General features: G+C 44.1%; 1 protein-coding gene across 1 annotated transcript in view; it reads right to left on the bottom strand.

The window, feature by feature from the left end:
• Window positions 1-15,145, bottom strand: part of CNTN5 (contactin 5) — a 368,571-nt gene that overhangs the window by 136,111 nt on the left and 217,315 nt on the right. Inside the window, exon 7 of the mRNA XM_056858114.1 lies at window positions 10,776-10,878. Within this exon, the coding sequence (XP_056714092.1) occupies window positions 10,776-10,878 (103 nt within the window). The remainder of the gene's footprint in view (window positions 1-10,775; window positions 10,879-15,145) is intronic.

Genomic DNA, 15,145 nt, shown 5'->3' with positions numbered 1-15,145 from the left:
AAGCAGGCCACCTGAAGGGGGGTGATTAATGTCACTTTTGGGTTTACCCCAGAAGTGACAGGGACGCTCTAGCATATTCCTTCAAAAAACTCTATGGAAACCATAGAGCTTTGGAGGAATGTGCTAGAGCATCCCTGTCACTTCTGGGGTAAACCTGGAAGCTAAGTTATGCATGAATTGCCCTCCCCCCGCCTCTACCACAATGAAGCTCCCACTGGTGGCAAAGGGGACCCTGGCAACTCTAGACATTTGTTATCAATGTAATGTTGGCTACACTTCACAAAAAAAGATGGTTGTTCTTGCTTTTGCTTCAAGTATAGTTGCAGCTCTTTTGGTAAGAGACAGAACTGCTCATTCAGTATTAAAACTACCATTAAATATTGAGAACACAGCAACCTATGGGACTGGCGAGCAGAGAGAGCAGGGGCGGACCTCTGGTAAAGAATAAAACCCAATCCCCCATGAGAAGCAAATGCTTGTCTCTCCAAAGCAGCACACCAGCCTATTGCTATGAAGAATGCAACAGCCCATACAAATCCATTAGCCAGGCACCCCCACAAAATTGGAATCCACCAAATTTCCTCCCATATTGGATAAGGATGGGGCCTTTCAGGAAGGCCATTCCATAGTGAAGGGGCAGCCTTGGAAAAGGGTTGTGAATGGGTTGCTGACAGGTGAGCCACTCATAATGGAAGCACTGCTAAAAGGAACAGGAGAAGGGAGGGCAGAGCGCAAGGAACACCTACGCCGTGCTCTTCCCCTTGCTCTTTCTGTCCCCAGGTAATAAAGTGGGAGAAGCCAGAGGCTTGAGCCAAAGGGCAAGAAACAAAGGGTCTGTGGCCCTTGGCTTGTGCCTTTGAATGAGATGAACCATTGGATTCTACATCAACTCAAGTTATAGTTGGTTACTTGCCACTTGTTTCATTTACATTGTATGTTTTTCTAACTATTGTATTTATTAATGTTGTAAGTTGCTTTGGATCCCTTTGGGGAGGAAAATGGCAAAAATGTATACTAAGTAAGTACGTAACTGCTCCGTTGTCCAGAGAGCCAGCATGGTGTAGTGGATAAGAGTGGTGGTTTGGAGCGGTGGAGTCTGATTTGGAGAACTGGGTTTGATTCCCCACTTCTCCACAGGAGTGGCATAGGCTAATGTGGTGAACTGGATTTGTTTCCCCACTCCTACACATGAAGTCAGCTGGGTGACCTTGGGCTGGTCACTCTCTCTCAGCCTCACCTACCTCACCGGGTGTATGTTGTAGGGAGGGGAAGGGAAGGTGATTGTAAGCCGGTTTGATTCTTCCTTAAGTGGCAGAGAAAGTCGGCATATAAAAACCAACTCTTCTTCTTCAGAGCTAACGGCAAGCTCATTCTGACATCAGCAGCCCTTTAGATTAACCTACCTTCCCCAGCATTGTGACCCCAATTGATACTGCCCCTCACATATCAATTTTGAGGCTACACTATGTATGCCCTATTGTTGGCCCTCCAGAGTAACTGGTTGTCCACTGTGTGAAACAGGTTGCTAGACTAGACAGATCTGTTGTCTAATCCTACAGGGTTTATGTTCTTTTCAAAGGACCTGAACATGGAAAACCAGAAGAAAGTAAGCATCTTTTTTTTTTTTAAGACTCTTCTTCTTCCTATGTTTCATAGGAGTTACAAAAGTTTCTATGCAGTTTGGTAATTCAAACTTTGAATGGCTTTAACCAGACTTTTATCTTGTTTTAATTGTATGCTGCATCAACTTTACTGCTATCAATTACAGCTAGAGAAATGCTGAAAGATTTTTTTTAATGTCACTGCCTAGGCCATTAACCAGTCTCTTTCAAAATTTTACTTTTCCCTCCCTCTGATGATGAGGTAATAAGCCAATTTTTCACAAGGAGAGAAAATACTTTGGCTATAAAGTTTTAATGATTTCAAAGAAGATAGCTCCCAAATTGCAAATCACTATTCAAAGGCAAGTTGTAACTTGTTTTAATGAATCTTCTTTTCCTCGCCTAAGTCACACCAGTCACGTGGGTTTGATATCTGAGATGAATATATATACAGATATGAAGATGAAGACAGCTCGCCTCTGTGACTTTGTTTTCTGCCAAATAAGAATGCTGTGAAAAATCAAGAATGCAGTGGCATGGCTTCATTGGGGGGGGGGGGTTGTGGATTTGATAAAATTATAGACATTCTAGCTACTCTACATGCCCTTCTTTTATATTTTGAAAAATAACAACTAACACAACCAACTTTGTAGGGGTGGTGGTGGAAATGGACAAGAGAAGCAACTATTCTGATGAAAAATGCAAGATTTCCTACTTTTATTCTTTATTTATTCATGTTCATCTAATCTAATGAATAATGCCCTGACCTGGATAGCTGAGGCTATCCTGGATCTTTTTGGATCTCGGAAGTTGACCCTGGTTAGTACTTGAATGAGAGACCACCAAGGAATACCAGGGTCACTATGCAGAGGCAGGCAATGGCAAACCCATTCTAAGACCTCTTGCCTTAAAAACCCTGTGGGGTCTCCATAATCGGCTGTGACTTGACAGAAAAAAATCTACTGGGAAGTATTTATGGTGTTCATATCCCTTCTTTTTTTCTCTCCTAGGGAAGTGGGAATCTGTGTCCATTTATGCATGGCTGTTTCCTCATGGTCACCCCGCTGACTATTTCGGGGCTTTGCTTTGATTATGTTTGCATTTTGTGACGGTCAGAGGTCGCCTCGCTCTCCCAGAACATTTCCACGTGTTTTCTGAATGCTGGCTAAACACAAATCCAGAAAATGTGGGCAAAATGCACAGAATTGTGCGGGGAGAGCAAGGCGACCTCTGACAGTCGGGAAATGCAAGCGTAATCGAAGCAAAGCCCCGAATTAGTCAGCAGGGTGACCACGAGGAAACACAGCCATACATAAATGGCCTGTGACTAACTGACTCCAGGAGTCATCAGGAATCTTCCCCACCTTTCCTGTTTGATCATCCATTCCTCAGACAAAGTCCAGCAGTTTAGACATAATAAAATGGAAAAACACAAAAACAAGCAGCCACTGTCTTGGACCACTGGTTCCCTGGTTTGGTTGCAATGCCTTCATCTTGGATTATTATCACGGTATGAGGAAAATGGTTCTCTGAGCTGATGCTTATTAAGGGAAACACTTTCCAATTTCTCATGGCCTTTCTGTCTCTCAGGGGACACCAAGATGACAAATTCATCTTTCTAAAACTTTCTCACCTACTTTCTAAAATAGCACTGTCGAAACAAATGCAGTGGAACCCTGAGTGGAAATAAAAAGGAAATCTTGATGTTAATTGCAGAGAAAATAAGATTAGGACAGTTTTCACCGAAAGAACAAAAATAAGTCACTGGGTGGTTGTGTTTTTTTGTTTTTGTCTTGTTCTGAGGAACAAGCCCTAGGTTTATGATTGCGATCCCTAAAGTCAGAGTTGCTGGGGAATTGCACCTTGAAATATTCATGACTGATGGTCTTACTGCTGTGTTTTTCATTTTCATAGTGGTAATTTTAATCTTTTTCAGAGGACCAGCATTCAGACAGGACCCCTCTAGGGCTATAATCTAGGCTAAACTGAACAACAGTCAAGGCCAGAGTGTGCCAGCTTCTCCTATCGGGCTAACAGATGGAATGGGTATGGTAAAGACCACCTCAGTGTATACAGAATGGAAACCATCCCCAAAGCCCGTGAGCCAACAATGTGATTGAATGAAATGCTGAACACAGAAATGCCAGTCAGAGATTATGCTAAATGGGGTAAACATGGCCTAAATTGGACTGGATGGAGTAACTGAAGAAGAAGAAGAGATGGTTTTTATAACCTGCTTTTCTCTACCAAAAGGAGACTCAAAGCGCCGTACAATCACCTTCCCTCCCCCCCACCCACAACAGGCACCTTGTGAGGCAGGTGAGGCTGAGAGAGTTCTGAGAGGACTGTGACTAGACCAAGGTCACCCAGCAGGCTGCATGTGGAAGAGTGGGGAATCGAATCTGGTTCTCCAGATTAGAGCCCGCCACTCTTGTGGAGGAGCGGGGAATCAAACACAGTTCTCCAGAATAGAGTCTGCCGCTCTTAACCACTACACCCCGCTTCTCTGCCAGGCACATATCTGCTCAGTTACTCTTTCTTCTCACTGCCTCTCCCCTATCACTCACCAACTCATCCCCCACCCCAGAATGGAAGCTTATAAACCACATGGGGAAATGGAAATAAAAAACAGAATGCTGCTTGAGCCATTTTGACCTGGTCAGTCTAGATCTAGAAGTCTGTGGGAATTTTATTCAATTTCTTTCTCCTTCCAAAGTTAACGGACAGGGTGTGTTGCTGGGATTAATGTGCAGAGTGGTAAACTGCAGTACTGCAGTCCAAGCTCTGCTCACGACCTGAGTTCGATCCCAACGGAAGTTGGTTTCAGGTAGCCGGCTCAAGGTTGACTCAGCCTTCCATCCTTCCGAGGTCAGTCAAATGAGGACCCAGCTTGCTGGGGGTAAAGGGAAGATGACTGGGGAAGGCCCTGGCAAACCATCCCGTAAACAAAGTCTGCTTAGGAAACGTCGGGATGTGACGTCACCCCATGGGTCAGGAATGACCCGGTGCTTGCACAGGGGACCTTTACCCTTTTTTTAAATGTATTTTCCTAATGCACATTTCTAGTGTAGCATCGAAACTGCTTCTCAATGGTAATTCCAGAGAAAACATTAGAACGGATGTGTTATCAGTCAAACGCCACATGGAAAGAACCTCGAGGGAAACATATTTAAAATCACACTGGCGTTGCTTTGGTTTTGCCAAGTTTCCTCGAGGCGTGTGCGCATTATTGTCCTGGAGGGGAAAGGACCCAAACCAATGGAAGGAGCTGAAAGCTGGGGCCCAGTGAACCTCTAGTCCTCCAGTCTCTTCAATATTTGGAAATAAGAAATGAACACTGGAGGATTCTCAGTGCATCAGTTCTGCTCTATAAACAAGCCAGATAATTAGGAGTTCCAAACTTGAGGAAGTTGATATGAGGGGAATTTCGGAAGCATCCCTGTTCCCATAAGCTCCTCCTATTCTTCCAGGTCTGTGAGAGGATATTCTTCTCTGTGACTTGTCTTTTGTCCAGGGGAAGCTGGTAAAGGTACCAAGTCCAGCCTTCTCTGTGAGGCATCGACATTGTGGAGAGTCAGTGTTAGAGTGGTGGACTAGGACCAGGAAGTCTGAAGCTCAAATCCCAGCCATCAAACTCGCTGAGGGCAAAAACGCACGGTCGCTTCAGCCTCCGTTATTCCCTGTTTCAGCCAGGATTCAGCCAGGATCGAACGCACATTCAGCGAAACGCATGCGTTCGATCCTGGCTGAATCCTGGCTGAAACAGGGAATAAAGGAGGCTAAAGCGACCGTGCGTTTTCGCCCAGTGAGCTAGAGCAAGTCTCTATCTCTCAGTTTTACCTCATAGGGGTTGCTGGGAAGATGAGAGAGGGAAACCATGTACGACCCCCTGCAGGATAACAGGATAAAAGACAGAGTATACTTTCCAGGGAGAAGAAGATAGAAACATCAGAGAGGTAGAATACACTTCCCTGGGAGTTTCACAGCGGCAATTTTGTAAACAGGAGAAGACATTTTTACATGTGAAGGGCAAAAGTTTCCAACACACTGTTCTGAAGTGCTTTTGAGCTCTTACACCAAGTAGGCTACTTTATTGTACAGGTTTGAGATGCTGACTTGATGCGTGTGTGGTTTTTTTTTTTTTTAACAATTATTTTAAATGTGTTGTATTGTTTTCCGGTGCTTTGGGTGACAGAGAATGTAGCCAACAGAGGCAATAAATAAATAATCATGACAGTGGGAAAAGGAGACCCAATTCCATGTGGACCAGCTTTCCTTCGCGGGAACTTTCCTTTCTTCAGAATGTCTTCAGAGTGTCGATCGAGCGGCCAAACCACATGACCCAAGTTTGTCAGGCACCGAGGGTGCTCTCCCCCCCACCCCGTGTTTCATTCCAGGAGCCTGTGGTGATTGGCAGCTCCAAATAAACACCATTAATAAATCATTAATCTGTAACTAAAAGCCCAGACTCTTTTTAGGGCATGCTTGCCAATTGCCTACCATTGAACGTCTCTAAGGAATATTTGTCATTCCCTCAATTACAATGGAACAGAAGCCATTCGAGACTGCTTGAGCCAAAACTGCAAGGAAAACAGAGAACGGGAGAGAGGGGGGGCCCTGCGGCAAATATCATTTGGAAATTTACTGATAGCTGGCATTTGTTTATTTTATTCTTCCCCTCACACACACTAAAATGCTGAACAATAAAGAGATTCTGTTCCCAAATGATTACTCTGCAAAATGTAACAATGGAAACAGTTGTCAATGCTATTAAGGAAGAAAAGCGACGCAGTATGAGGGGAGAACCTAAGACGAGAAGGATTGTCACACTTGTTTACTTCCTCCTGTAGCCTCCAGGTGTTAGATGAAGCCTGAAATGTCATTCATCTAATTATTACAGAATCGAGTCCAAAATGCAGATTGGGCAAAGCTGGCCTGATTGTGTACCGATGGCTGGAAAAGAGAGATAAAGACTGCACACACTAAAATATCTGCTTCTTCCACTATTAGTAAATGGGCCTGACGTATTAGATACCTTTCCATTGCTTGATAATAGATGTGTGTTTTTTAATGCAAGCCGTGAACGTGGACATAATATAATTAAGATATATCAACCTTAATTTCCCCTTGCTTGATATGGGTGATAAAATGTAGACGCTCAGATGAAGAATTTTCTCTTGATTTTCTACAATATTTGACAACTTCCTTTTCACATGAGAGTTGGGTTGCAGATGATTGATTCTTGGGCTGCGTTCAGACATCAAAATCGGCCAACTTGAAGCATGCACCTGTCCAGATGCTATGAATTTCTTGGTGAACCTCTTCAGTGTTCAAATTTACCCTGTTCAATGGTCACAATCATACTGTGAGCCGTTTAAGGATATGTTTGGATTGCACTGAGCAACTTGAAGTGCTGCTGAACTAGTTTGTAGCTGCCTATTGATCAGAAGTTGATTCCCAGTAGATTGGGGGGTCAGCTGGGAGTTGGGGTCTGGCCATGGCTCCAAAGCAAAATAGCTGGACAGAAAAGTTCCCAAAGGGAGGGGGAGGAGGAGGAGAAGAAGAAGAGTTGGTTTTTATATGCCAACTTTCTCTACCACTTAAGGGAGAATCAAACCGGCTTACAATCACCTTCCCTTCCCCTCCCCACAACAGACACCCTGAGAGGTAGGTGAGGCTTAGAGAGCATGACTGGCCCAAGGTCACCCAGTTGGCTTCGTGTGTAGGAGTGGGGAAACAAATGTAGTTCACCAGATTAGCCTCCGCTGCTCATGTGGAGGAGTGGGGAATCGAACCCGGTTCTCCAGATCAGACTCCACAGTTCCAAATCACCGCTCTTAACCACTACACCACGCTGGCTCTCTAAGAAGGTCTGTATTGTCTACTCCATTTAGCAGTGGCTCTTCAGGGACATAAGCAGATCGTTTTTAACTAGAAATGCCAGGGATTGAAACTGGCACCTCCTGCATGCAAAGCAAATGTTCCGCCATTGAGCCACAACCTCTTCCATTGCCTTGCCTCTATTCATAAATCACATTCGGTTATCACTTAGCAACTAGAGTGCAAACCAAACCGAAACAAAAAATCCCTAATCTGCCCAGTAGTAGTAGATGATAATTAGGGTAGCCAACTTCTATGTGGTGGCTGGAGATCTCCTGCTATTACAACTGATCTCCAGGTGAAATCAGTTCCCCTGGAGAAAATGGCCGCTTTGGCAATTGAACTCTATGGCATTGAAGTCCCTCCCCTCCCCAAACCCCACCCTCCTCAGGCTCCACACCAAAAACCTCCTGCCAGTGGCAAAAAGGGACCTGGCAACCCTTATGATAATGATTATGGCAGTGCCTTTAAAAACTACCAGCAAATCTCTTCAGACCAAGGTGTACACAAGAGCACACTATACTGGATTTTGGCTGTTTAATCTTACTGACAGCAGGTTTAAAGTGGAACCATACATAGTAGGCCATATTCTCCCAAAGCAAACCATCCCTCGCATTTCTGTTCCTTGGGCTTACTTGGGGCCCAGATCGGTACCTTATTGGCTAGTGTAGTATAGTAGCTAAGAGACTAGGAGATGGTGGATTGTCACTATAAACAGGGTTATTTTGTGGTGGTACTAATCAGTACTGAGTACCAGCATGGGGGGGGGGGGGCTCTGCCAAGTCCTGAGGAGAAATCGGTGCAACCTTATATATGAGAACCAGTCCTTTTTTCCCCTGACAAAAAATTAAAGACTATTAGGAACTGGCCTTGACCTGGATAGCCCAGGGTAGTCTGATCTTGGCAGATCTCAGAAGCTAAGCTGTCAGATAAAGATATTCAATGGCTTTCTCATTATTAATACATTAGTTAATATCTGAATGCTCATCCTTTTTACTTGTCATTGTAAATTTTTGATAACACTCTACAGTATAGGCTGGTCAAAAGATAATTACATCCCTTACAGAGCAATCCTAAACAGAGCTGAACGTACTAAGCACATTGACTTGAATGGATTTAGAAGAGTGGAACTCTGTTTAGGATTACGCTGTTAGTCACAATACGGAATGTTATAACCAAGCGTGAGATTCATCATTTCAACAGGTCAGTCACATGGAGCAAGAACTGAGGAGAAGAAGAAGAAGAGTTGGTTTTTATATGCCAATTTTCTCTATCTTTTTAAGGAGAATCAATCCAGTTTACAATCTCCTTCCCTTCATCTCCCCACAGCAGACACCTTATGAGTTAGGTGAGGCTGAGAGAGCTCGAAGAGAACTTTGACTAGCCCAAGGTCACCCAGTAGGCTTCATGTCTAGGAGTGGGGAAACCAACCCAGTTCACCAGATTAGAGTCCACCACTCTTAACCACTACACCGCGCTGGCAGAGTTACACCCTTCTAAGTCCATTGAAATCAATGGGCATAGGAAGATGTAACCCTGTCTAGCCTTGCACTGTCTGTAGAAGACCACTTAATATGGGCCTGATTCTTAGGCTGCAAGGAATACCTTTTCACTGAGCATATCCTGCACTGACGAAACACCCCTTCCCTACAAAGTTATGTTTTTGCCCTTCCTATTTCAGCTAGAAGTTAGGTGATCTAGGAAAGGCAGATAAAGGACGGTTTGGATTTAATATATTTTATATTTCTATATTTCTAGATTTTATACTTTAATGTGTTGCTACCCACCCCATGCCTTTGGAATACGATGGAATATAAATCCAGATAATGTTGCACAATTTCATAACCACTGCCAGGCATTTCATCTCTTTCTCCCTTACTGTTTTATCAATTTCTACATTCAGGAGCAATGAAATATTTATTGATTTAGTGATCTTATGTTGCTAACTCACCATCATCATCCTGGAATGACTGTGACGGAGGCAACTCATAGCTATGGATTTTCCATATTTGCAAACTGGATAGACTGCTTTCATTAAAACTTTTTGCATGTGATGGATGGACATACTCTGCATTCGTTATGTGTTTTTCAGAGGGCGTATGAATTTCTTCATGCGCCCCATAACTAGCACACTGATCTGGGAACGTGGTAAATCAAATGGCACAGCCCATTTATCATATACAAATTCAGCTTAATTTGAATTAATTTGAGCAAGGAAAAGGCTAGAAAAGTGTGTGCAAATTGGTTGAAGATCTGAGCACTGTATTATTATTGTTATAAAGGCATAGGACACCCCTCTACATGTTTACTCCAAAATGTCCATATTTATGTAATTTACTACACCTACTGCTAGGGTATCCAAATCCAGCTTGGGAAATTCCTGGACAAATGGGGAATTTGGGGAGGGGAAGGAGCTCAGTGGGGATGTGATTCCATAAAGACTACCCTCCTAAGCTGCCATTTCCTCCAGGAAAACTGATCTTTGAAGTCTAGGGATCAGTTGTAATTCCAGGAGAATTCCAGGTCCCACCTGGAAGACAACAACCCTGCTACGATGCCTTCTCTGGCTGGTCCCAAGCTTCAACTACTTTCACAGCCTTCTATCCAGGCTGGGCAGTAGAAGACAAGAGAGTCTCATTCTATTCCTTCTAGCATACAGACAACTGGGGATAAGAGAAGGGAGCTAGAGAGCATTGGCCCTCATAGGTAGGGTTGCTAGCTCTGGGTTGGAAAGTACCTGGAGATTTTGGGGGCAGAGCCTGAGGAGGGTGGGGCTTGGGAAAGGGAGGGACTCCAATGCCATAGAGTCCAAGTGGCCATTTTCTCCAGGTGAACTGATCTCTATCAGCTGGAGATCAGCTGTAATAGCGGGAGATCTCCAGCTAGTACCTGGAAGTTGGCAACCCTACTCATAGGAGGACACTCATAGTGCCATATCACTACTTCTAATTAGGCCCATTATCACACCTGTCTTACCAGGTCCTGTCTTGTCATAATTTGTAAACTTTAATTGACTAATAGTGCAGTCCTGTGCATAGATACTCTAGCCTAAGCTCACTTGAAATCAACGGGCTGAGTCTAGAGTAACTCTGCACAGGATTGCATTGTTGGTATACAATAATTGCCTATTCAAATAACTCCCTTCATAGCTGCTTTATAAAAACTAGCACGTGGGTCAAGGATGGGGATTTTGTTGGTGCTGTAAAACTGAAACGAGGCACCCCTCCCCCACCAATGAAGTATGTCATATTGTAATAACCGATGGTGCCTAATTATTGAGGAATATGTACTTACTTGCCAAGCGCAAAGCACTCCATCCTAATGGTCGATCCCTTTGCGGCTGTAACTGTGTATGGAAAATGGACTTCAATTTTCGGCTCATATTCCCCCATCACACCTGGGAAATAAAAAAAAGGTCTTTAAAAATAAAATGCACGTCACTGTTGGTATCCAGTTGTAGAAAGTCGTGGTGGCAGAGTTGTTAAACAGCTAGACAGCAATGAAGTTCATTATGGAAGGAAATCCCTACAATTAGGATCAAATCCCAGACACCATCTAAAAAGCTAGAACTTTTCAGAAACAGTGAATCGACATTTTACTTTTTAAAGAGGATTATTTCTTACGGCGTGCGCTCCAAGCCAGTATCTTCAAAGGGTGACGCTCTTACAAGCTGTGAGTTGGGAAGCCCTTAACATTTTGTGTGCTATATATTTTTTTCTCTCTCCTAATGACCACATTCCCAAACATAAAATCTCAATTTAAAACTTGGATTAATTTTCTGGAAAATTAGATTTTATATTTAGGATAGTGGAACAGCAAGTTTTATTATTGTATAACATCACACAAATTGTTTTCCTCTGATTTAATGATCTAATAAAAAAAAACTGGAGAGGGGAAAAAAAGCCTTGATTAAGGCAGCAGTCTTATGAACACTTGTTTGAGAAAAGTCCCGGTGAACACAGTGGGCATTGCTTCTGAATATATTTATATAAGATTATCTTCTATTGTAGGGGTCCCCAATTTATTTGAGCCTTTAGGCACCTTTGGCATTCTGACATAGGTTGGTGGGCGCAACCCCAAAATGGCTGCCACAGGAGGTGAAGCCAACTAAAAACTGGCTGCCATGGGAAGCAGAGCCATATATACACATACATGAAGTCCAAATGCTGGGGAAAAGAGGTGCAATTTTAAAAATACGCTAAGAAAGAGGAGTGTGAGAGAGAATAAAACCAATACTGTGGTGGCAGCTGCTGCCAACGCAACACTATTTTAATCTGCATACCCAATCAGATCTCCAATGGCCAATCAGAAGCTGTGCTGGGCAAGAGTCCCCACCTGGCCCCACCCACTTTCTGAAAACATTTAGAGGGCACCAGGAGAGTGGCCATATTTTTTTTGGGGGGGGGGGCTGTTTTATTGCCTTCTCACATTCCAGATCTTGACATAAGTCTGCACTCCAGTCTCATCAACTCAATTCCAATCTAGGCTAACAGTTTTACAGCTTTTTCTGCAGCCTGGGAGTTCCCTTTTTTAGCCTAATCAGAATATAGGGGTGCAAGTTCAAAGGTTCCCTCTCAGTAGGGTTGCCAACTGCCAGGTAGTAGCTGGAGATCTCCTGCTAATACAACTGATCTCCAGCCGATAGAGATCAGATCACCTGGAGAAAAATGGCCGCTTTGGCAATTGGACTCTATGGCATTGAAATCCCTCCCCTCCCCAAACTCCGCCCTCCTCAGACTCCACCCCAAAAATATCCCGCCGGTGGTGAAGAGGGACCTGGCAACCCTATCTCTCAGCCTGCTCTTGACCAGTGACTTCAAAAGCCTAGATAATTAGGGCTGCCAACCTCCAGATACTAGCTGGAAATCTCCTGCTAGTACAACTGATTTCCAGCTGATAGAGATCAGTTCCCATGAAGAAAATGGCCGCTTTCACATTGGACTCTATGGCATTGAAGTCCCTCCCTTCCCCAAATCCTGCTCTCCTCAGGCCCCACCCCAAAAGCTTCCCACCTGTGGCAAACAGGGACTTGGCAACCCTATGGATAATAGAAATTAAGGTGCCAAGGAAGAGGGGACTAGACATGATCACTCAAAAAGCCTGGCCAAACAGCAAATTGAAACTGGGATTCAGTTTCCTTTGAGTAGTTCACAGATCCCCATATACCTGTCTCTCCCCTTCCTGGGATGTAATTTTAAGATTTAATTGCCCCAGCTCAGCAGATAAGCCTGTGTTATTGTAAGGGTACATTTATCCTTTCATAATACATTATAAAGCCACCAAATGATTAGGGTTGCCATTCCCTGCTCGGAGCTCCCTCTGGCTCCAGCGCCCTTCAGCCGGCCAGCAGGGGTTTACTAGCTGTAAATGAATCCCAGCGGTGTCGCGTTGATGTCATTTCTGGAAGTGTAGGGTTGCCAACCTCCAGGTACTAGCTGCAGATTTCCTGCTATTAAAACTGATCTCCAGCCGATAGAGATCAGTTCACCTGGAGAAAATGGCCACTTTGGCAATTGGACTCTATGGCATTGAAGTCCCTCCCCTCCCCAAACCCCCCCTCCTCAGGTTCCACCTCAAAAACCTCCTCCAGTGGTAAAGAGGGACCTGGCAACCCTACAGAAGTGACATCATAACATCCCCAGCAACGAAAGGGACACTCTGGTATTTGGGCAAAACTCTATGGCAAAAACAGCTTCTACCATAGAGTTTTTGCCCAAATATCAGAGGGTCTCCATGGTTGTTGGCGCCACGATGATGTCACTTTCAGAAGTGGTGTCGATGCTGGCCTCCGTTTACAGCTAGTAAGTCCCCCCCACATCCCATCCCCGCCAGTTGCCAGGGGATACCTGGCAACCCTACAAGTGATCAACAACTGTGCCAGGCCCAAGCCACAATATTTCCGAAGATATGCTATGTGAACCTAGACATGTATGGCCTTGTCTGTTGACCCTCTCAATGGTAGCCTCAATTCTGCGCAAACATCCAGGCACCCACCTGAATTCTGATAATACTAGAAGGTGTGTTCTTAGAGGGTCATTTCAGGCACAATGTGAAATCAGAGTTTAATTAAACTAACTGATTACTATGAGTGGGATTGTTTGAACGCAGGACATCCCACTAGCCACAAGTTAAAGTTTCTCACAGAAACCATGGCATGAAGTTGGGTTATTAACTCAAGTTACTGTGATGTATGAAAGCAGACATTCTGGCATGTTGCATGACACCACTCTCCAGATACTTTGCCAGCTGCAAAAAATGCCTGGAAGCAAAAGTAGGGCTGCAGCCTAGGTAATACTTAGCTAAGTTACTGTATTGCTTTACATTTGAAAATCTCTGTGCTGTTTTATTGTGTGCACTCTCTCTGTATTGTGTTTTGCCCTTTCCCCACCCCTTTTTGAATCTAACTACCCCTTTGCCTTTTCCCCTTCACTTTTACAATAAACCTTTTTTAAAGACTTTTCTTTAAAACTTCCCTTAGTACAATCTATTCCCTTGGGATATTTCTCCTAATCTCTTCCCGATGTGCTAGATCAGTGAGGTTGCCAGGTCCCTGTTTGCCACCAGCATAAGATTTTTGGGGCGGAGCCTGAGGAGGGCAGGGTTTGGGGAGGGGAGGGACTTCAATGCCATATTTTCCAATGGTCAAAGCAGCCATTTTTCCAGGGGAACTGATCTCTATCGGGTGGATTTCAGTTGTAATAGCAGGAGATCTCCAGCTCGTACCTAGAGGTTGGCAAGCCTATATCAGGGGTCCCCAACGTGGTACCTGTGGGTGCCAAGGTGCTTGCCAACCCCTTTCCTGGTGACCACCAAGTGTTTTTAGGAAGTGGGAAACAAATGGGCAGCCTGTGTGGATCTTTTGCTGTGAAAAATAAAAACATAAGAAAGGCCCTGCTGGATCAGACCAAGGTCCATCAAGTCCAGCAGTCTGTTCATACAGTGGCCAACCAGGTGCCTCTAGGAAGCCCACAAACAAGATGACTGCAGCAGCAGTGTCCTGCCTGTGTCCCAAAGCACCTAATATATTAGGCATACTTCTCTGACACTGGAGAGAATAGGTAAGCATCACAACTAGTATTCATTTTTACTAATAGCCCTCTCCTCCATGAACATGTCCACTCCCCTCTTCAAGCCTTCCAAGTTGGCAGCCATCACCACATCCTGGGGCAGGGAGTTCCACAATTTAACTATGCGTTGTGTGAAGAAATACTTCCCTTTATCTGTTTTAAATCTCTCAACCTCCAGCTTCAGCAGATGGCCCCAAGTTCTAGTATTATGAGAGAGGGAGAAAAGCTTCTCCCTGTCCACTCTCTCCATACCATGCATAATTTTATAGACCTCTATTATGTCTCCCCTTAACTGCTGTCTTTCCAAGTAATATAATCCCTGTTACCTGTGCCCAGTATTAGTCTAGCTGCTACACTTTGGACCAGCTGATGTTTCCAGACCATTTTCAAAGGCAGCCTCATGTACAGCACATGACCATAATCTAGATTAGTACAGTGATTTTACTGATGTTCTTAATTTCAAATTTGATAGCATTTTTAATTGATTATCTTACCCATTATTATACTTTCTGCTGCTCTTGCAACCTACTTTACATATTTTTAAGTAGGGTTGCCAACCTCTAGGTAGCACCTGGAAATCTCCTTCTATTACAATTG

The sequence above is a fragment of the Euleptes europaea genome, chromosome 12, assembly GCF_029931775.1.
Source record: "Euleptes europaea isolate rEulEur1 chromosome 12, rEulEur1.hap1, whole genome shotgun sequence".
In the NCBI taxonomy this organism is placed as follows: Eukaryota; Metazoa; Chordata; class Lepidosauria; order Squamata; family Sphaerodactylidae; genus Euleptes; species Euleptes europaea.
The sequence above is the reverse complement of the archived record's forward strand: the minus strand, read 5'-3'. Positions and strand labels throughout refer to the sequence as shown.